The sequence below is a fragment of the Dasypus novemcinctus genome, chromosome 14 (genome assembly GCF_030445035.2).
Source record: "Dasypus novemcinctus isolate mDasNov1 chromosome 14, mDasNov1.1.hap2, whole genome shotgun sequence".
NCBI classification, from domain to species: domain Eukaryota; kingdom Metazoa; phylum Chordata; class Mammalia; order Cingulata; family Dasypodidae; genus Dasypus; species Dasypus novemcinctus.
This window is the reverse complement of record NC_080686.1, coordinates 32,274,145-32,296,264: the sequence shown is the minus strand read 5'-3', so window position 1 is coordinate 32,296,264 and position 22,120 is coordinate 32,274,145. Positions and strand designations below refer to the sequence as shown.

At 40.7% G+C, this 22,120-nt stretch overlaps 1 protein-coding gene across 8 annotated transcripts in view; it reads right to left on the bottom strand.

Moving 5' to 3' along the window:
* SULF1 (sulfatase 1) overlaps nt 1-22,120 on the bottom strand; it is a 212,043-nt gene that overhangs the window by 20,682 nt on the left and 169,241 nt on the right. For 7 of the 8 annotated variants that reach the window (XM_058275629.2, XM_071207847.1, XM_058275624.2 and 4 more), the window contains exons 14-21: nt 19,669-19,921; nt 16,905-17,001; nt 16,374-16,468; nt 15,977-16,042; nt 14,676-14,848; nt 5,773-5,915; nt 5,560-5,683; nt 3,655-3,688 (exon numbers count right to left, since the gene is read on the bottom strand). In XM_058275629.2, the coding sequence (XP_058131612.1) occupies nt 3,655-3,688; nt 5,560-5,683; nt 5,773-5,915; nt 14,676-14,848; nt 15,977-16,042; nt 16,374-16,468; nt 16,905-17,001; nt 19,669-19,921 (985 nt within the window). Of the gene's footprint in view, nt 1-3,527; nt 3,689-5,559; nt 5,684-5,772; nt 5,916-14,675; nt 14,849-15,976; nt 16,043-16,373; nt 16,469-16,904; nt 17,002-19,668; nt 19,922-22,120 lie in introns of those variants that run through there. The other variant, XM_071207846.1, reaches the window with a different exon arrangement.

Genomic DNA, 22,120 nt, shown 5'->3' with positions numbered 1-22,120 from the left:
CATACACGGTAGCCCTGGCTCTGATCCAGACCCTAACAACCCAAACCCTCAGTCCCTTCATTGCCTTAGGAGGCCAATCTCACCGCCAGCCCTTTAACCCCAAACCTTGACCCTGACTCATCCCTTGGTAGAGCCCTATATGAACTTCAGACTTGATCACATTAAAGAGAAGAATCTACCCGTGCTAACAAGGCAGCTGACAAGTAGAGTCCCTGGGTGTAACAGAGAGGTGAGAACAAGGGGAGCTTCATAAAAGCAACGTAAAGGAGGACAGTGAAGCTTGTTTTGCTCTTCCCATTCAAGAGGCTTAGGCAGGTCAGAATATGGACTTGTTGGCTTAACTCTTGGTTACCAATGAATGATGATAGAGATGGTGAAGGTGCCGATGCATCTTTTTTAAAGAACTTAATATATTTACTATATATAATTAAATATTTTTATATATAATTAAAAATTTATATAAATTATATAATGAATATGTTAAAATTATATAAAATATACAGCTTATATAAACATACAAATATCTCTGGAACTTATTATTCCCTTCCACATACTGTTTTATTCATCTAAATGTTTTGCATGCCATATTACACTTAACTAATAACACTCATCATTTACTGGGGGCTTGGTCCATGCCAGATTCTGTTGTAAGGATGCTCAGGAGCAGTGGAGATTTGAACCCAGCACAGTCTGGTTGCAGCACCCATGCTTGTACAGCCTCTAACACAACACCTAACAGTTAGATCTGCAGGGCACCAACTGTTGCTGTAGGGGGAGGAAAATCAAAACTAGCAAAAGCCACGCGGACAGACACACAGTGGCTGAGGGTGGAGTGCAGTGTGTTCTGCTGGCCTCCAAGTGTAAGCAGGAAGCTAGAGTGTAAGCAGGAAGCAGCCCTGCCAGTTTAAGGCTGCCAGGAACGACTGCTGGCCCTGTGCGGCCACTGGACACCAGGAGCTCGTCTAGGACATCAAAGGACAGCCGCATCAGCTGTCCTAGGCAACAGGGAAAATAAACATCCCATCAACCCGTTGATCCTACTCTATCTTGCAACACAGCTAGAAATTATTGCTTTTAACTCAAGCCAAAAACTGGGTTCTGGGTCATGAGTGACACTTTCTGAGCTGTGCCTTTACTCTGAGCTGGTCCTAACTGGAAAACGACAACTGTGAGTAACCACTGGCATTACAGCTGACCCTGCTGGCCCTGTGGCAGCTGCACATGCCACAGCGAGAAGCAGGACAATGAAACGAGTGTGGCACAAACTTGCTTCTTGAAAACCAGGGCACATCTAAAGACTGATCTTTGAAAATTCATAAAAAGAAGGCAGTTTACAAATACTTATTTAGTCAATCTCATACAGGATAATTTTCTTAAGTACTCTGCTGAATTTTCAAATTCTTCAATTTGGCTTTTATTTCTTTAGCATTCTTTTGTGGTCAGATTTCACAATTAAAGTACATTTTAATTAGTTTTATTTTAAAACATAGAATTTTTAAAGCATGAAGGCTTCTAAGAGTCCTTAAGCCCAGCAATGGAGGGTCCTGGTAAATACCACGGTGGGGCAGCGGTTCTATTTAGCAGATCAAAGCATAAAGGAGATTGGTCGGAAGCTGTTTTCCTTCAATCCAACATGATACAAGAAGCAGGCAAGGCCACATCAAAGACTGCACTTAAGTCCAGCGAGTCACCAAGTGGTGACTCTTCTAATAACCCCATCTCATGATTTCCTGCCTGAAAAACAGATATCAAATGAAAGATGGTTTGTTTCAGGGAGTATGCAATGGGGAGGCCTGAAAATGCCAGCAAATTTGAGTTATAAAGTATCCTTAGATTTGTCATCTGATAAGGAATTTAGACAAAACATAAACAACAGGTAACACCATGTCACCGTTATACACTTGCTTTCAGTGATCCCCTCATTGGAAAAGACAATTCCATCAACAATTGTTTTTGAGTTGCCAAGGCTGTGTCTAAATGGCCCCAGAAATGATTGATTGATTTGGCGCATTTAATGGTGGTGGGAGGAACAGGGATGGAGGAGAGTCCCGGATGCCTGCCATTTAACTGATACACCTGAAGTATGGTTAAACATACTTAAACTCAAGGGCGCCCCGGGATGACTTCCCAGAGGATAACCCTGGGACTCAGTCCTGACCCAGGCTTGTCTTAAACTACTCACTGATATCCTTGACCTCTTTCATGGCAGATGTGAAAGAGGTCCAGATGGAAAATCTTTTAGCTGTAAAACTGAGTGCATCGTAAAGTCAATACTTAGTGTTGTGTCTATTTAAAATGTCATAATTTCTTAATGTGACCCCTGGGCAAAATTGTCCTGGACTATGGAATACTACCACGTCAGCCCATTTTCTGGGTTAAACCAGTTAAGAGCGGTTCTTCTTCTGCTGTTTGGGTGCTAGGAGTGACATGGGGCTAGTATGGGGTCAGAGTGAGGAAAGGAAAGAAGAAGAAATGCAAGGATAAGAAAAAGAAGAGATAAAGAATATGTATATATTTATGATATATATGTAATAAATAAATGATTATGAAACATCCTCCCAAGACCTTCTTCCTTCATTTTTGTTTGTTGGCACCCCCCACCACCTTTCCTATTGTCATTTAGCTTCTAGCTGGAGCGATGAGCTGCCCCTAAAAGCCAGGACCAGAGACAGTGGCTCAGGAGGCTGGACAAGGAACTTGGAACAGCAGTGTTCTTCGGTTTCTCTGAGAAGATATGGATACGGACGGAGCCAGTTCAGTCTACATTTCATTGGCAGAGTCATTTGTTAGGGCACTGATACATCCTGCCCTCAGGCTCCCCACAGTCCCCCCTTGCTGCGCAAGGCACGTTTCTAACCTACTCGCCTGAGGTCTGTGTGTGGAATAGAAAAGCAGTAAGGGCTGTCATTGCCAGTGGTCCCCTGGTACCTGGATCCCCCCACCAGAGCACAGCGAGGTAAGGGGGGTGAGGGTGGGCTGCAGGTGGTTTACAAAGCTTCCGAGCATCGGGCACTCCTGCCTTGGCTCTATTCCAGCAGCATCACGCATATGCTCTGTCAAGGCCTTGGTGCCCTGACGCAGGTGCCGCCTCCCCAACTCAGCGCCCTCCTGCAGAGCCTTCTCAATCTCATCACCACTGCTTCTCACCACCAAGGTTGATTAACAACTGTTAACAAAGACGCTCCTTCTATTTCCTCCTACCTCTGCTTTAGAGTGCTCTTGAAATCCCCATTTCACCCCTTGTGCCTTTGATGTTACACTTAATAAAAGCCTCCAACTAGTGTCACAGCGCCTCCCCACCAAATCAACGTGTCAGCGTCATAAGAAACAATCCCCCTGACCCCCAGAACTCCCAAGAGGTCATTTTTCCCCCTTCACATCATTCCATGCTTAAAAGCATCATCCAACAAGCGAAGAAGCATGGGGGTGAGTAAATGCTCTGAGAGGCATCTTACTGTGACAGTGAGCTGATTTAAAAGCAAAATGACAGATCTGGAACCAATGACAAAATATGGTGGAGAATATGGTTAGAACATGCATGCTCCCCAAGCTATGTTCTGTGCAACATCATAAGAAACAGAAATTAGTTGACATGTCTGGGTCATGCAATTATTGGGAAAGATGCTGCCGAGGAGAATAAAAAAGTGTGAATACCTGTGTAGGTCATAGCTTCCTCCATCTTTATTTCCTGATATAGGAAAATACAAGAGTAACTTATGTTAGCTTTAGGACTCATAAAACCATTCACAATGCAGTTTTCCATGCATAACATCTAAATCCTAGAAAGAAATATATTGTGTTAAATACAGAAAGTGCTGAAGTCCAGCAGAGATTTTCTATTAGGTTTAAAATGGGGATTGAGAGCTTTAAATAAATAGGTTTAAGATACCAAAAACAGAAAAGTTTACATGAAAAACGGGTGGGGGTAAGGAAAAGAGAAAAGCCAATTTAAAAGTAGTAATAAAAGTACCTCCAAAGTCCATGTAATTCTCAGTAAAAATTAAATTTTGGTTATTTTTAGATGAAACACTTGAAAAAACCATGCAATAATCATCTCTTAGGAATAGTCTAGATAGTAGAGAGGCCTATTTGAAGCATAAACAATAGCAACTGGCTCCACCTGGTGTGTCATTTATAATTAAGAGAATCTATCAGATTTCACTATGTAGAGCTGGTATGTCATCACCAAGAAATAAACCTGCTATGTTCTTTTGGGGAGAAACATCTAGATGTAATATTTCTAGTGCTTCTAATAGTTGGTTCGGATTTCAGGCCTTAGTGGGCAATTATATTTATTTATTTACTTATTGGTAAGACTGGAGGAAAAGGTCAACAGATAAGCAGGATATCTGAGAAGATTTGAGAGGAATGGGGTCAGTGGCCAAAAGACCTATCTTGTGAGGCCAGTCCTCTCCTGGCTAGCAATTTACTCCACTAAAGTGTTAACAGAGAGGTGCTGACTGATCACTGGGGCATGCCCCCTCCCACAGGATGTACATTATACTACAGGACTGCCATAGACTGAACGCCTTTAGGAGCCTATACTGGTAGAAAGGGCAGGAAGTGACGTAGATCACCTTGGGATGGGAAAGGCCCACACTTCAAGTCACATGACCCAGAGAACTGCCTACTTTAATTGCTAGTGATGCTGACTCTGGACCAGAAAACTCAACTGCATAACAAGGGGCTCCTCGAGGTTCCTGCCCACTGCCTTTGAACTCAGCTCTTCACCAATTCCAATGCCAGTGCCCTGACCAGCTTCAGGTGTTTCTCTTTCCTTCTATGGACTGTTGGTATTTACAATTCTACAGGAATTACAGGGAGAAAATGAGTGTTCTCATATACTGGGAAAGAGCTGGGGCCAACACAAAAAGAACTGCATCCCCCATGAGCCAACGGAGAAATAAGTTGGTTAGTTTAACATTGCAGAGCAGGGAGGGGGATGTCTGATTCATTCCATACAGACCCCCTTACCCTTTTAGACCCCAAATTAACAAGCTGCTCAAATCTCTCTAGTTTCAGATGCTAACCAGATCGATGCCTTGGAACATTCTTAAAGAGACATGGGGAGTATTGGCAAAAGAAATCTAATTCACTGTGTCATCAGCAGGGATCCAGATGGGGCAGCTCCAAACTCTGATAAGCAAAAATAGGATATATTGTACTCTTCCATCCAAGTTGCCTTAAAAAAAAAAGGATAACCTCTTTTGCCTAGAGTATATATCATGACTATTGACAGCAATAACAAATAAATCTCTAAATCTTTCATCCCATCTTCTAATAAATGCTTCTATCAGGAATCTAGGTTTACTATTAAAATAGACCCGTCGAAAGGACTGGAATGAAATGCTCACAAATAGTTTCACACATTAAGTTTTTCATTAATGCATCCAGAGCTAAATTAATGATGAAAAAGATGTTTGGGATTACCTGGAGATTTTCCCCTGTAGGTATCCCAAACTATTTTTTTCTACACATATAAAAATTTCAAAGGCAAAGATATTTGTAATACAAAGAATCTTCCAGGTAATATTAAAAAAAAAACATTTTTTTCCTTACCAACTTCAAGGCCCTTTGGTCGTGGGTTGCACTGCTTATAACCTTGACAGCTTCTTAGCTCCATCAATTGTACATGTAACTGATTCAAAATGCCCCGTTCTACTGTGTGAACTGTATTTGTGAGCTGCAGATGAAGAGGTCAGAAAAACATAATTAAGCTTATTTCCTGGTTATTTTCAACAACCTTCAAAAAATGAAAACATATTGTCTTACCTGGTAAGGATCTGTATTCATATCGAAATACTCCAAAAAGCCGGTAGCAAACTCACAGAAGAGAAAGTTATGTGTCTCATTAACTGTACGCAAACACCAGTAAGTGTTATTGTTAGAGCTTGTGCAAGCACAGAAAGATCCCACTATTGGATAAAAAGAAACACAACAGCGAAAAAGAGAATGAAAAAAACTGAGGCACGTCCATTTCAATATATCATGATCTTAACATCTTAAGGTTCACATTTCCTTGTAAAAACTGTGGTTAGATCTTAAAGACAATTACACTTTTTCCCTCCCTCTATACAAATTTTCCATGAGAGTAGGTGAAAATGGAAATGAGATGGCAATTCTATGATGGGGATCATTGGCTGAAGCTGAAGTCTGCCTGCAGTGAGTTTGCCTCCCCTTAGCTCTGTCAGGCAGAGGACTCCAAAGTAGGATGAGTGATTAGAGTATGGGAAGAAAAGCATCAGAACTCCTATTTATGGTTATTTTTAGCTTTTTTAAAAAGGGGAAAAAATGGTTGCTATAGAAGTAGAACTGGTGCCTTCTCTTGTTCTGTATGTTAGATTGTCACAGTCACAGATGGTACATGGTAAGTCAGGGGATTCCAGTGTGAGATTTTAAGAAGGCTGGAGTCCAGCCCAGTGGATCTAGGGATGATGTAATTTGTAATCATCTTAGGCTTTCATGAAAAAATGGAACAGAATAAAGATATCAAAGCATATCACACATACTAAGGATTATTACTTCTTGAAAATTTTTCATAATGTTTATCTATATATACACACATATGCATTTATGCACACATACATATATATTTGTGCATGGCTATACATATGCACAGAATTCTAATGTACAATGAATTTTTTTTACTGTATCTTCTGAGAAAATTCTAAAGGCCACTATCTAGAATATAAGTACAGTGAATACCAAGATTATGTTATGTACTAGAAAGCATCAAATCTGGTACTTTTTTCCCTCCCCCTCCCTGATTTTTTTTTTCTGTGTCCATTTACTGTGTTATCTTCTGCATCTATTTCTCTTTTTGTCTTCTCTTCTCATCTTTCTCCTCTAGGATTCACTGGGATTCAACCCTAGGGACCTCTAATGTGTAGAGAGGTTCCCTGTCAATTGCGCCACCTCAGTTCCTAGTCTCTGCTATGCTTCACCTTGACTCTCCACTTCATCTCTCTTTTGTTGTGTCATCATCTTGCTGTGTGGCTCATTTGTGTGGGCACTGGCTTTCTGTGTGGGTACTCAGCTCTCCACATGAGTACAAACATGGGCACTGGCTCACTGCATGAGCACTCGGCTTGCCACATGGGCACTGGCAAACCAAGTATCAAAGAAGAGCCTTAATGAAAAGCCAATCAACAATAAAAGGTAAGAGAGAGAAACTGATCGTCAGAATAAACTCATTAAGATAACAGATGCCTAGACATGAGTAAAAAATTACAAGCCATACTAAGAAACGGGAAGCTATGACCCAGCCAAAGGAACAAATTAAAAAGTCAGAGGAGACACAGATTTGGAACAACTAACCAAATATGTTCAAAAAAATTTCCTAAATCAATTCAAGGAAATGAAGGCAAATATGACTAAAGATAAAAATGATATTAAGAAGACAATGGGTGAGCATAAAGAATTTGAGAGCACACAAAAAGAAAAGTAACAGAACTTATGGGAATGAAAGGCACACTAGAGATAAAAATACACTGGAGGGAAGTGGACTTGGCCCAGTCTTTAGGGCGTCGGTCTACCACATGGGAGGTCCGCGGTTCAAACCCCAGGCCTCCTTGCCCCTTGTGGAGCTGGCCCATGCGCAGTGCTGATGTGCACAAGGAGTGGCGTTTCACGCAGGGGTTTCCCCGCGTAGGGGAGTCCCACACGCAAGGAGTGCGCCCCGTAAGGAGAGCCGCCCAGTGCGAAAGAAAGTTCAGCCTGCCCAGGAATGGCACCGCACACACGGACAGCTGACACAGGATGACGCAACAAAAAGAAACACAGATTCCCAAGCCGCTGACAACAACAGAAGCAGACAAAGAAGAACACGCAGCAAATAGACACAGAGAACAGACAAACTGGGGGGGGGGAGGGGAGAGAAATAAAATAATAATAATAAAAAAAACACTGGAAGCATATGAATCAGATTTGAACAGGCAGAAGAAAGCATCATCAACTAGATGCTAGGACATCTGAAATCTTACAAACAGAAGAACAGATAGAGAAAAGAATGGGAATAAATGAGCAGGAACTGAATGACAACACGAAGTGTACAACATACACATCATGGGTATCCAAAAGAAAAAGAGAAAGGAAAGGGGCAGAAAGAGTGTTTGAGACTGAAAGAAGGCTGAAAATTGCCCAACTCTCATGAAAGACATAAATACACATGTCCAAGGAGCAAAATGTACTCCCCAAACAGAATAAATTCTATTAGACCTATGCCAAGACACATACTAATTAGAATGTCAAACGCCAATGACAAAGGGAGAATTCTGAAAGCAGCAAGAGAAAACTGATTCATCACATACAAGGAATGCTAAATAAGACTAAGTGCCGATTTGTCATCAAAAACATAGAGGCAAGAAGTCAATGGTAAGACATGTTAAAATACTGGAAGAGAAAACTACCAGCCTAGGCTTCTTTATCTGACAAAACTGTCCTTTGAAATAAAGGAGAGTTTAAAATATTCACACAAACAGAAACTGATAGAGTAGAGTTTGTTAACAAAAGACCAATACTGCAAGAAATACTAAAGGGATTTCTGCAGGCTAAAAAGAAAAGGCAGGAGAGAGAGGCTGAAGGAGAGTGTGGAAATGAAGATTATCATTAAGTGTAACAAAATGGGTAAAAAGAATAAAATATGACATACTGAAAACAAAGGATAAAAGGGTTGAAGTAAAAGCCATTTAGAACAGAAGTTCTTAACCAGGGGTCCATGGAAAGATTTCAGGGGGTCTGTGAGCTTGAATTAAAAATTCAGGGAAACGGACTTTGGCCCAGTGGTTAGGGCGTCCGTCTACCATATGGGAGGTCCGCGGTTCAAACCCCGGGCCTCCTTGACCCGTGTGGAGCTGGCCATGTGCAGCACTGATGCGCGCAAGGAGTGCCGTGCCACGCAAGGGTGTCCCCCGCGTGGGGGAGCCCCACGCGCAAGGAGTGCGCCCGTGAGGAGAGCCGCCCAGCGTGAAAAGAAAGAGCAGCCTGCCGAGGAATGGCGCCGCCCACACTTCCCGTGCCGCTGACGACAACAGAAGCGGACAAAGAAACAAGACGCAGCAAATAGACACCAAGAACAGACAACCAGGGGAGGCGGGGGGGAATTAAATAAATAAATAAATCTTTAAAAAAAAAAAAATTCAGAAAACATATTCTTGTGGGGACGTGTTGGTGCAGATGTGATATATTTATTAAATAATACACAGTATAGTGTGGACTTTAGTAAGGGTCCTTGGTTTTCACCTGACTGGCAAAGGGGCCCATGGAACAAAAAAGGTTAAGAACTCCTGTTTTAGAGTAAAAACACTGAATGTTAATGGAGTAAACTCTCCAATCAAAAGACACAGGTTGACAGAATGGATTTAAAAATATGATCCATTCATATGCTGTCTACAAGAGACTCACCTGAGACCCAAGGATACAAATAAGCTGAAAGTGAAAGGTTGAAAAAAAAAAATTCCACTCTATCAGTAACCATAAAAGAGCTGGGCTAGCTATATTAATATTAGGGGAAAAAGTAGATTTTAAAAGCAAAAATGTTATAAGAGACAAAAGGATGTTATATATTAATAAAAGGGGCAATCTACCAAGGAGGAAAAATCACAAATATGTATGCATCTAACATGGATGACCCAAAATACATGAGGCAAACACTTGCAAAACAGAAGGAAGAAATAGACATCTCTACAATAATTGTTGGAGAATTCAATACACTACTCTCATCAAGAGACAGAATAATTAGCTGACAAATAAGAAAATAAAGAACTTGAATAAAATGATTAATGAACTAGACCTAACAGACATATATAGAATGTTGTATCCCAAATCAGCAGGTTATATATTCTTCTCAAGTGCTCATGGATCATTCTCCAGGGTAGAGCACATGCTGGGTCACAAAATAGGTCTCAATAAATTTAAAAAGATTGAAATTATACAAAGCATTTTCTCTGATCACATGAAATGAAGCTGGAAGTCAAAAACAGGCTGAAATGAAAAATTTAAAAATATATGGAAGTCAAACAATCAGTGGATCAAAGAAGAAATTGCAAGAAAAAGCAGTAAATATCATGAGATGAATGAAAACAAGAACACCACATATCAAGGCTTAAGGAATGTAGTAAAGCAGTGCTGAGAGGGCAATTTATAGCCCTAAATGCTTGCATTAAAAAAGGAAGACACACCTAAAATCAAAGACCTAACTGCACACCTGTAGGAACTAGAAAAACTACAGCAAAGTCATCCCAAAGCAAGCAGAAGGAAAGCAGTAACAAAGATGAGAGCCAAAATAAATGAAATTGAGAACAAAAAAGAGAGAATCAGCAATACCAAGAGTTGTTTCCTGAGAAGATCAATAAAATTGGCAAACCCTTAGACCAGCAAAGTAAAAGAGAAATGCATATAACATCAGAAACAAGAAGGGGAACATTACTACTGACCCCAGAGAAATAAAAAGGATAAGAGGATACTAGGAAAACTGTATGCCAAAAAATTAGACAACTGAGATGAAATGGACAAAGTCTTAAAAATACACAAACAACATACACTGACGACAGAAGAAATAGAAGACCTCAATGGACCAATTTCAGGAGATGAGTCAGTCACCCAAAACTTCTCAACAAAGGAAAGCCCAGGATCAGATGGCTTCATAGGAGAATTCTACCAAGCATTCCAAAAAGAATTACTATCAATCCTGCTCAAAATCTTCCACAAATTTGAAGAGAAGGAAACATTGCCTAACACATAATATGAAGCCAACATCACCCTAATACTAAAGCCAGAGAAAGATACAACAAAAGAAAATTATAGACCAATCTCTTTAATGAATATAGATGGAAAAATTCTCATCAAAATACTTGCAAATTAAATCCAACAGCACATTAAAAGAATTATACAGCATGATCAAGTGGGTTTTATTTCAGGTATACAAGGGTGGTTCAACATGAAAAGCTACTAATGTAATATACTACATGAACAGATGAAGAGGAAAAGTGATCATCTTGATTGATGCAGAAAAGGCATTTAACAAAATCCAGCATCTTTTTGTGATAAACATATTTTGAAAGATAGCAACAGAAGGAAATTTCCTCAACTCGATAAAGAGCTTATATGAAAATACATAGCTAAAATTGTATGCAATGGTGAAAGACTGAAAGTTTTCCTTCTAAAATTGGGAACAAGACAAGGATGCCCACGGTCACCACTGTTACTCCATATGGTGCTAGAAGGTCTAGCTAGAGCAATTAGGCAAGAGAAAGACATAAAAGACATCCAAAATGGAAAGGAAGAAATAAAACTTTCACAATTTGCAGATGACATGATCCTATATTTAGAAAGTCCTTAAAAAGCTACAAGAAAAGTCTTAGAGCTAATAAATGAATTCAGCGAAGTGGCAGGATACAAGATCAACACACGAAACTCAATAGTTTCTGTATACTAGTGATGAATAATCTAAAGAGGAAATAAAGAAAAAAATTCCATTTACAATAGTCACTAAAACAATCAAACATTTAGGAATTTTTTTTTTTTTTAAGATAGATACTGGGGCCATGGATTGAATCCCCCGGACCTGTATATGGGAGGCTGGTGTTCAACCACTGAGCCACCTCGGCTCCCCTGAGTTGGTTTTTTCATTTGTCTGCTTGTTTGTTTTTTTTGTTTTGTTTTGTTTTTTAAGGAGGCATCAGGAATCAAACGTGGGACCTCCCTTGTGGGAAGCAGACACTCAACCACTTGAGCCACATTTGCTCCTTAGGAATAAATTTAACCAAGGATGTAAAGGAACTGTATTCAGAAAACTATAAAACATTTCTGAAAGAAATCAAGAAGACCTAAATACATGGGAGGTCATTCCTTGCTCATTATTGGAAGACTAAATATTGTTAAGATGCCAATTCTACCCAAATTGATTTACAGATTCAAACAATCCCAATCAAACTTCCAACAGCCTACCTTACAGAAATGGAAACATCAGCTGTCAAATTTAATTGGAAGGGTAAGGGGTCCTGAATAGCCAAAACATCCTGAGAGAGAAGAATGAAGCTGGAGTCTCACATTCCTGACTTTAAAGCATATTACAAAGCTATAATGGTCAAAATAGCATGGTACTGGCATAAAGGTAAACATATTGATCAATGGAGCTGATGTGAGAGTTTGAGAATAGACCCACATGTTTATGGTCAACTGGTTTTTGGCAAGGATGCCAAGTCCACTGAACTGGGACAGAACAGCCTCTTCAACAAATGGTGCTGGGAGAACTGGATATGGATCCAAAATAATGAAACAGGACCCTTATCTTACTCCTTACACAAAAATTAACTTGAAATCAATCAAAGATCTAAACAGAAAAGCCAGTACCATAAAACTCCAAGAAGAAAATGTAGGGAAGCATGTTCAAGATCTTGTGGTGGGCAGAGGGTTTTTAGACTTTATACCCAAAGCACAAGCAATGGAAGAAAAAAATTGGTGAATGGGACCTCCTCAAAATTGAATACTTTTGTGCTTCAAAGGAATCTGTCAAGAAGGTGAAAAGGCAGCCAACTCAATGGGAGAAAATATATGGAAACCATGTATCTGATAAAGGTTTAATACCCAGAATACATAAAGAAATACAACAACTCAAAAATAAAAAGACAAATAACCCAATTAAAAAGTGGGCGAAAGACTTGAATAGACATTTTTTAAAGAGGGAATACAAATGGCTAAAAAGCACATGAAAAGATGCTCAACACCACTAGCTATTAGGAAAATGCAAACAAAACCACAAGGAGGTATCATTTCATGCCTACCAGATGGGCTACTATAGAAAACAACAGAAAATTCCAAGTGTTGGAGAGGACGTGGAGAAATAGGAACACTTATTCATTGCTGGTGGGAACGCAGAATGATGCAACTGCTGTGGAAGATAGTTTGACAGTTCCTCAGTAAGCTAAGTTTAGACTGGCAATCCTATGTTAGGCATATACTCAGAAGAACTGAAAGCAGGGACACAAACAGACATTAGCACAGCAATGTTCACAGTGGTATTATTAACAATTGCCAAAATACGGAATCACCCAAACATCCATCACCAATGTATGATTAAACAAAATGTGGTGTAAACATATGATGGAATATTATTCAGCTCTAAGAAGAAATTAAGTCCTAATGCATGTGACAACATGGATGAATCTTGAGAACATTATTTTGAGTGAAATAAGCTAGCACAAAAGGACAAACACTGTATAGTCTCACTAATATGAACTAATAATAATCAGCAAACTTATGGAGTTAAAATCTAGAATATAGGTTACCAGGAGATAGAATGAGGGCTGAGAACAGGGAGTTGAAGCTTAATTTGTGCAGAACATTTAATAAGATTGACTGTAAATGTTTAGAAATGGATGGAGGTGATGGTAGCATATTACATTATAATTCAGTACATTGCTGAATTGTGGGCGTGATTGTGGCTGAAACAGGAAGATTAGGGTTGTGTATATCACTAGAAGGAAAGCTAGAAGATGAAACATGGGACTGTGTGAGAGTGAGGCCTGCTGTGGACGATGAATGTGGTTAATTGCACAAATATAAGGATATTCTTTGATGAACTAGAACAAATGCATGTCACTATGAGAAGGCATTAATATGGGAGAGTATATGGCAAAAAAATATACCTAATGCAAACTGTGGACTATAGTGAACAGTCATATTTTAATATTCTTCCATCAATTGTAACAAAGGTACGACACCCATGCTAAAATGTCAACAATAGGAAAGTGTAATCGATTGTGGTGATGAATGCACAACCCTGCAATTATACTGAGAGCCACTGATTGTACACTTCGGATGGGTTGTATAGTATCTGAATAAAAGTGTTAAAAGAAATAGTAAAATGCTATGACTTCAAGAGTTTACTTGGTCCTCAGAGTGACTGTAAACATAAATGCAAACATGGACACTGAGATCAAGAAGCATCAAAACAGAAAGATAAAATTTAAAAGTTCTCAGGGATAGGTGTTAGATGACCCTTAAGGATGGTCTGTGGATTCCTGGGGGTCTTCAAATCTCAGTTTGAGAACCACAGACCTGGGTGGTCTCCAGTGAACCTTTTAATTCTAAGAGTCTGTGTTTCATCCACTCTATGGGATGGTGAGCCTTCTACCCAACAGTGAACCACGAGAATGAAGGGTATTGTTTCTATTCAGGGAATAGTGTATACAGACAAATAAAGCAAACATAAGCACTAATTTTAAAAGTACACAACTGTTATTATTCTACATCCTCAGCAATTCAATGTGAAAACTAAACATTTTGTCGTGTCCCTATTCTGTAAACTGTAGGATACTATTCCCACCGTTTTTTTTAACTTCCTTTTAGTGTAGAGTCTGCACTTGAAATAAAAAAAAAACCTATTTGGGGCAAAACTGTTTCTCCATTCATTTGGTTATTGAGCCATGTTCCTGAGTAGGAAGTCTGCCAGACGCTGGGGACTAAAATCAAGGGAGAAGCTTGGCCCTTTAAAATAAAATACCACGACCACCAACAAAAGTAAGTTTTGGCACAATGATGTGAGTTGACTCCACAGAAAAGAAAACATGATGCTTCCCTCTGGAATGTTCCTCTGTTCCTAGTCAAAATGCCTGTAGCACGAGCTGCTCTATCTCTGCATGGTGGCAGCTAAGGGGCATTTCGGATGAACTCACAGCTCCAGAATGGGGCCGTCTGCCAGTGGTTGTTGTCGTGCGTGAAGCAGGTGAGGCCGGGAAGGCTGCACTCATCTCCTTTCCGCTGGCGCTTCTTCTCCTTCCTCTCCTTTCTCCTCCTGCGGTTCTCCTTAAAAAGCTGGAGCTTGCTGTCTACTTCCTGAGCAGCCTCCCTATACCAACAGAAGGGTTTTTTAAGTGACCAGAGAGCACTTTCTCGATTAAAACTATGATTGCTGCTCTGCATCTCACACAAATATTTGTGTTTTAATTTTTGCATAAATGTTTTACACATGTTTATGACAGAACACTTTTTTCTATATTGACTGATTTCCTTCTAGTCATCCAACTTGGCAAAGTTGGTTATGCCTTTAAGATAAATCCGCATAGATTTCAGGAGTATATTCAATACATACAATACATATGTATATATGCACACACTTCCATATATTATGGGCTACAGTCCAAATCAAATAATTCAATAAAAGCTTTCCTTGTCTCACACAAATATTTGGATGCATGATAACAGACACACAATAAAAGATGACTTTTATTTTTCACAGAGGGCTTCAAAATATAATCAGCAACAGTGAAAGGAAATTCATTAAATGGCAGTCCTCTTAAAACTTTACTGAGACTTAACAGGATCAACCTCTTCTTCCTTATTTATATGCAAACACTGATGGAAATAAATGTCTATGTGAAATCAGTGGGCTTCATCTTATAGAAGTCACTTAACCTCCTCATGGCTCAGTATCTATCAGTCATAAAGTCAAGAACTGATTGAATTAAATGGCTTGGACGATCTCTAACTTTTTTGACAAAATTCTACAAAATAAGCTTAGAAAGTTTTCTTTTATTTTTTTTATTACCTTGGTTTTTCCATAAAGAGCCCAAACATTGTCGAGGCTCAAATATTAAATCTCCTTCACCTGCAAAGTTTACTTGTATTTTTAAAATATGTATATTTTTTCCATCTTTCAGAATAAAACATTTTTGCAGGCAGCTTAGAGTCCACATCTCTCAACCACTCTCTGTAAGAAGTCTACTCATCCATTTAATGAGAAGGAGAGTGCATACACAATCAGAGTGACCTCCACTTGGCTCTTTCCAAAGGACTCTGAAAGCATCACTGTGGTCCCTTGGCAGGGTATCTGTCTTTTCAATTTCTTGAGCTATACGCCCACCTAGGTGAACCTACTTCTTCCCAAGTGTCACCACTTAGAACAGAGTCCCTTCAGCCTTTCAAAGTGCCTCATGGACAGCCCTCACCCCAGCAAACATGGAAACTGGTTACTTACTTGAATGGGTGAAGATGGCTCTTTAATTTCCCTGGCTTTTTCACACCCTTCTCCCTATTGTAATAGCTGCAAGTCAAAGAATTAATAAGTGATTCTTCATAATCTTTCATTTGATTAAACAATTCATTTTAAAGAAAGAAAGCAAAACAGAGCAAAATAGCTACTTTGTTATAATTCTTTTAACTTAATGGGACTTTTTTCTTCTTACCTTCTGCTAAGGTTTATCGCATATTTAATTTGATATAAATAGCTCAGGCCGTTATAATATATGATAATGCATTTAACTTATTAAACTTTTAATTGGTAAAAGAGAGAGAAAGGCTGAGGGCTGGTCACTTTAGCATGTGCAAATGTTAGTGAGTTTGGGAAGTAGACACTGGAATGGAGAGATGCTTACTTCTGTTTACTACAGACACATTCTTCAGGCTTTCTTCTCTTTAGGTGTCCTCTCACTTCTCTTAGATTCTTAATTTTATCTTGCAGAGCCTCAATCTGGAAAACATATATTTGAACAACGACCTTTAAGGATCAGAATTTCCTATGCCTAGTACCTTTCTTTTCACCTTATTTTCTATAATTATAATGCTCAGCTGAGATGCTAATTAGTTTGGAAATAAGCTGGGCACAGAAAATGGTTACCTCAATAGTTTACCCAATGTGTTTATAAATATGAACAGATGTCTCTTTTACAATTAAATTATTTTATCACAGAATTTCAAAAGGTCACTGAGTTAATCTTCATTCTCTTCCCACACTCATACTGTGTTCTCAGGCATGACTATCACTAAATCACGGGAAAAAGATAAATAGCTTGATTGCTTTCCTATTTTTTTCACATAATTATTAAAAAAATGAAGCATACACAGAGTATGTTCCACCAAACAGTTATGGAAGGGCTGGTAAGTCAAGTTTCCCAGCCGTGGCTCACCTCTTTATCAATATATGCCTTGTGATCCTTCCAGGCTCTGGATGAGTGGTACAGCTCTCTCTCACAATGGATTGTGTCATTTGGAAGAATAAAGCACCTACAGAGGCAAATAAATGAAAAATATCAGAAACAGTGAAGTGAGTGTAATCATCTCCTAAACTTTTTTTTTTAAGGAGGTACCAGGAATTAACCTGGGACCTCGTACCTGTGAAGCAGGTGCTCAACCACTGAGCTATATCCTCCACACTCTTGAGTGGGATATGAGCAGTAACTATGGAGCTGACGGATGGACAAGGAGGTGGGGATGTTTCCTGGCAACAGATATGGGCAAAGGATGGTGTCAGAGTGAAATCACCAAAATCACCTTGCAAGGCGGCTTTCAATATCCATATCCTCATAAACAGGTACTGTCAAAAAGCTCCGTGTTTTGAAAGTTCTAGCAAAGATATATTGGGGGGGGGGGAATGCAGTTTTCACAGTCATAATGGAAATGGCTTATCTGAAGAAGTGCAGCCAGAAAGGGTCTATTCATCCCACTCATTTTGTTCAAAAGAGCTTGCCTTGAGTTTCCTATTAATTTTTTTTTTCTTTTCCTTTTTTGGCTTTTTAATTTTGTTTTATTTTTAATTTTTATTCCTCAGATTTTTTTTTGCGGTACCAGGGACTGGGGATTGAACCCTGGACTTTGTATGTGGGAAGCCTGCACTTACCCACTGAGCCATATTGGCATCCCTGAGTTGGCTTTTTAGTTTGTTTGCTTTTGTTTTTTCAGGAGGCACCAGAAACCAACCCCAGGACCTCCCATGTGGGAGGTGGGAGCTCAACTGCTTGAGCCATATCTGCTCACCCCATTAAGTTTTGAAGCAAAGAAAGAGCCTGAGAGAAGGAAAGCAGGTGGGATATGGGATCAATCAATATGGTAAGAGAAACAAATCCTGGTTTAACTCTTTCAGTGTATAGCATTAAAATCTACAAAACACAGGGAGTCCAGATGCAAAGATAAAAATCCTGGCAGAGGGAAGCGGATGTGGCTCAACTAATAGAGCGTCCACCTACCATATAGGAGGTCCAGGGTTCAAACCCAGGGCCTCCTGATCTGTGTGGTGAGCTGGCCCATGCACAGTGCTGATGCGCGCAAGGAGTGCCATGCCATGCCAGGGTGTCTCCTTTGTAGGAGAGCCCCATGAGCAAGGAGTGTGCCCCGTAAGGAGAGCCGCCCAGCACAAAAAAAGCATAGCCTGCACAGGAGTGGTGCCGCACACGCGGAGAGCCATGCAGCAAGATGAAGCAACAAAAAAGAAGATTCCTGGTGCTACCGAGAATGCAAGTGGACACAGAAGAACTCACAGCAAATGGACACAAGAAAGCAGACAATGGGAGTAGGGCGGGTGGGGAAGGGGAGAGAAATAAATAAAAATAAATTAAAAATAAATAAATAAATTCTGGCAGAGCTCATAATATCCCCTGACCCCCAGCCCCATGACAAAGTGATGAAATTCAGGAGAAAACAAAGATGTTGGCTGATAAATTTAGAAAGAAAATATTTCTCTACCAGGAATGTAAGCAGATTTTAGAAGGAGCCAAAAAACAAACAAACAAAAACCAAGTGAGTCCACTAAAGCTATGCTAGAATCACCTCCTTCCACATCTTATGACTTCCAAAGGTTAGGTGCTTCTGCATCCTGCATCCCTTCCTAATCTATACCATCTCTTACACAGGACCCACCATCCTCCATTGGGCTGGGTTTCATTTTTTTTTTTTTTTTGAGGCACTGGGGCGAGAGATTGAACCCAGGACCTTTCGTGAGGGAAGCTGGCATTCAACCACCAAGACACATTGGCTTCCCTGAGTTGGTTTCATCATTTGTTTTGCTTGTTGTTTTTAGGAGGCACCAGAAACTGAATCCAGGACCTCCTAGGTGGGAAGCAGGCGCCCAACAGCTTGAGCCCTGTTGCTCCCCTGTGTTCCATTTCTTTTTTTTTTTTTTTAAGATTTATTCTTTTTATTTATTCCCCCCGCCCCCGCAATTGTCTGCTGTGTCCATTCGCTGTGTGTTCTTTTGTGTCCGCCTGCATTCTTGTCAGCAGCACTGGGAATCTGTGCCTCTTTTTGTTGCATCATCTTGCTGTGTCAGCTCTCCATGTGTGCGGCACCACTCCTGGGCAGACTGCGCTTTTTTTGTGCAGGGCGGCTCTCCTTCAGGGGTGCACTCCTTGCACGTGGGGCTCCCCTAAGTGGGGGACACCCATGCATGGCACGGCACTCCTTGCGCGCATCAGCACTGCATGTGGGCCAGCTCCACATGGGCCAGGAGGCCCTGGGTTTGAACCTTGGACCTCCTATGTGGTAGATGGACGCCCTATCAGTTAAGTCAAATCTGCTTCCCTGTGTTTCCTTTCTGAGGCTGTGACTGGGCCACTGCTCTGAGCAACAGCAGCCCTGCCCATGGAAGAGTCTCCACTCGTCCCAGTGATCGTTTCCATCTGTTTTCTAGACTCCTACAAAGCTCATGCTTAAGGCACACTAAGGAGTTAAGATGTGAATGTCAAGCATGACTCCCGCTGAATCAGCCTTACTGTGAACTTGAACCCAAAGCACGTGTCCACACGTCCGGGTGCCCTATTGCTCCTCACCTGCCGAGCGCCACATGGCCCAGCTCCTCAACACCACATTGCTGGGTGGTGTGACACGCAGGGGCAAAGGGCAATAACACGGACGAAGGGCTAACTCTGAACTCAACCCCAGAGAACCCCCCAAGCCTACTTGTGGGTCACCCGGACGGTGGTGGGCAGCCCCACGGCGTTGCTGCCGTCAGCCAGCATCCCGTCTCTGTTCCCACCGCCGGTGGCCCGGCGACCTCCTGGCCTCCTGTGGCCCTCGTCGTGACGCTTGGCGATGCTTCTGGGTCTCAACACTTGCAATTCTTCTTCTTCCAGGTTTATGTCGTATATTTCGCCTTCAAATTCGACGGACAAGGAGCGTGTCTGCCGAGTATGGACAAATCGCGGCTTGTACTCTGTAAATAGGGGCAGATACATTAATATGGATGCACAGATGGAGTTTAGGAGGAAGACGACGATTACGCGCACGGTGAGTATCTTAGCAAGGGACACACAGCACGTGCAGCTTTGCTGAGGCATCACGGTGCTGGGCACAGCTCAGGGGAACGCACGCCTGGGAGAGCCTGGACAGGACCTGGCTTTGCCACCACGTGGCAGGGTGACGGCTGCTTCTCTGGGCCTCAGGCATTCGTCCCTCCAGCGAGGGCGCGAGGCTGGGTGATCTCTAGGATCCTTTCCACTTCTGGCAGGTTCTGACTTTTCAAAGTTAACTGCTAAGACCAGTTAATACCCAATATGGTATTAGTAATAATAACGACTAGCATTTATTGAGCTTTTGCTAAGCATTATTCACTTTATATTCATTTCAAATCTACAGTCTTGAAAGACAGGTATTACAATAAACAGTTTACATAAATGAACTCATCTGATTGCCAAAATCTGGTGCTATTATCCCTATTTTACAGATGAGAAAACTGAAGTTTGAATGTAACACACGTTTTATAAGGTTACACAGCCAAAGTTTTGGGAGCTAGAACTATACATAATCTACCACACTCTAAAGTCTGTGGTCTTTCTGCTTCTTCAAAAAGCTAAATGTGTTAGCCACATTCTGTTTCCACAAATAACAGAGGATTGCTTAATAAGAAAACTCAAATTTTGCAAAGGCTTTCAGCACCCAGTGGACTTTTAACACCTGTCACCTGGAGGACAATGCTGGGGGGGCAGCATGTTCTCTGGTCCTTCACGAACACTGTCAGGTGCCAATGATATGCAAGGTAAGGACAAATATTGGCCATTTATCAGACACACTTGGGCTTTGTTGGGGTGTAGTCATATGGTCTTATTCTCTAGCCTGTGGCTGAAAGAGGAGGAAGGGGAGCACATCGGGCGTGGAATCAATCGTCACGCCCCTGCTACAGCTCTCTGCAGGGTCAGGCTCCACTGGCAATTCCCAGATGAGGGATCGGCCTCGGGACAGTCAGTGGGTCACTGGAGGGCACTCACGAGTTCCATCATTGAGAGAAAGAAGAAACCTGACCTCTGCACTAAAATACATATGCTTCCACGCAGCTTGAAAAAGCTGTAAACGTCTCCTGTCTGTGCCCAACACTTAAAGATCAACGTTCTTTGTGGTCAAGCTGAGGGAAGCAGCAGCTCCCTCTCCGCTGGACAGCAGTGACCGGCTTCAGTTAGAGGGGAGCACCAGAGATCCCTGTTGATTTTCCATTTGAAAATCAAGATTTGGGTGAATTATTAAACCTGGCATTTAAAATCTCCAAAATCATGGTTCTTGGCCTTTTGGGTTATGGAGTCTTTTAAGGATTTGTTGAAAGTTAGGGAGATCTTTAAAAAAAAAAAGTGCACATACATAGAACATAGATAAAAGTTTGTGTAAAATGTCAGGGGGTTCATGACCCCTAAAATCCAACTGTGAGGTCTGGTATAAAAACACTTGCTAAGAGATACCAGATTTTCAGGAAATTCTAAAGGGAGAAAGAGGCCTAGAAGAGAGTTTAGAAATGAAGATTATGTCAATAAAAGTAATTAAAAGTATCAAAAGAGTGGTGAAAATAAAATATGACAAATAAAACTCAAATAGTCAGGAATATACTTAACCAACAATGTATTCAGAAAACTGCAACTCAATGTTAAATCAAAAAAAGCCTAAATAACTGGAAGAACATTCCATGCTCACGGAATGGAAGACTAAATATCATTAAGATTTCAATTCTATTCAAATTGATATACAGATTCAATGCAATCCCAATAAAAATTCCACCAGTATTTTTTTAAATTGAAAACATGATTATAAAATTTATTTGGAAGGGTAACAGGTCCTGAATAGCCAAAAACATCTTAAGAAGGAAAAGCGAACCCTGATCTCTATAAACTTTAAATTATATTACCTAGCTCTAGTGGTAAAAACATAAAGACACATAGACCATTGGAACCAAACTGATGGTTCAGAAACAGATCCTCACATGTATGGTCAAGTGATTTTTGACCAACCTATCAAACTCACACAGCTTGGGCAGAACCGTCCATTCAACAAATGGTGCTGAAAGAACTGGATATCCATAGCTGAAAGAAGGAAGGAGGACCCCTATCTCATGACTTACCCAAAAATTAACTCAAAATGGATCAAAAACCTA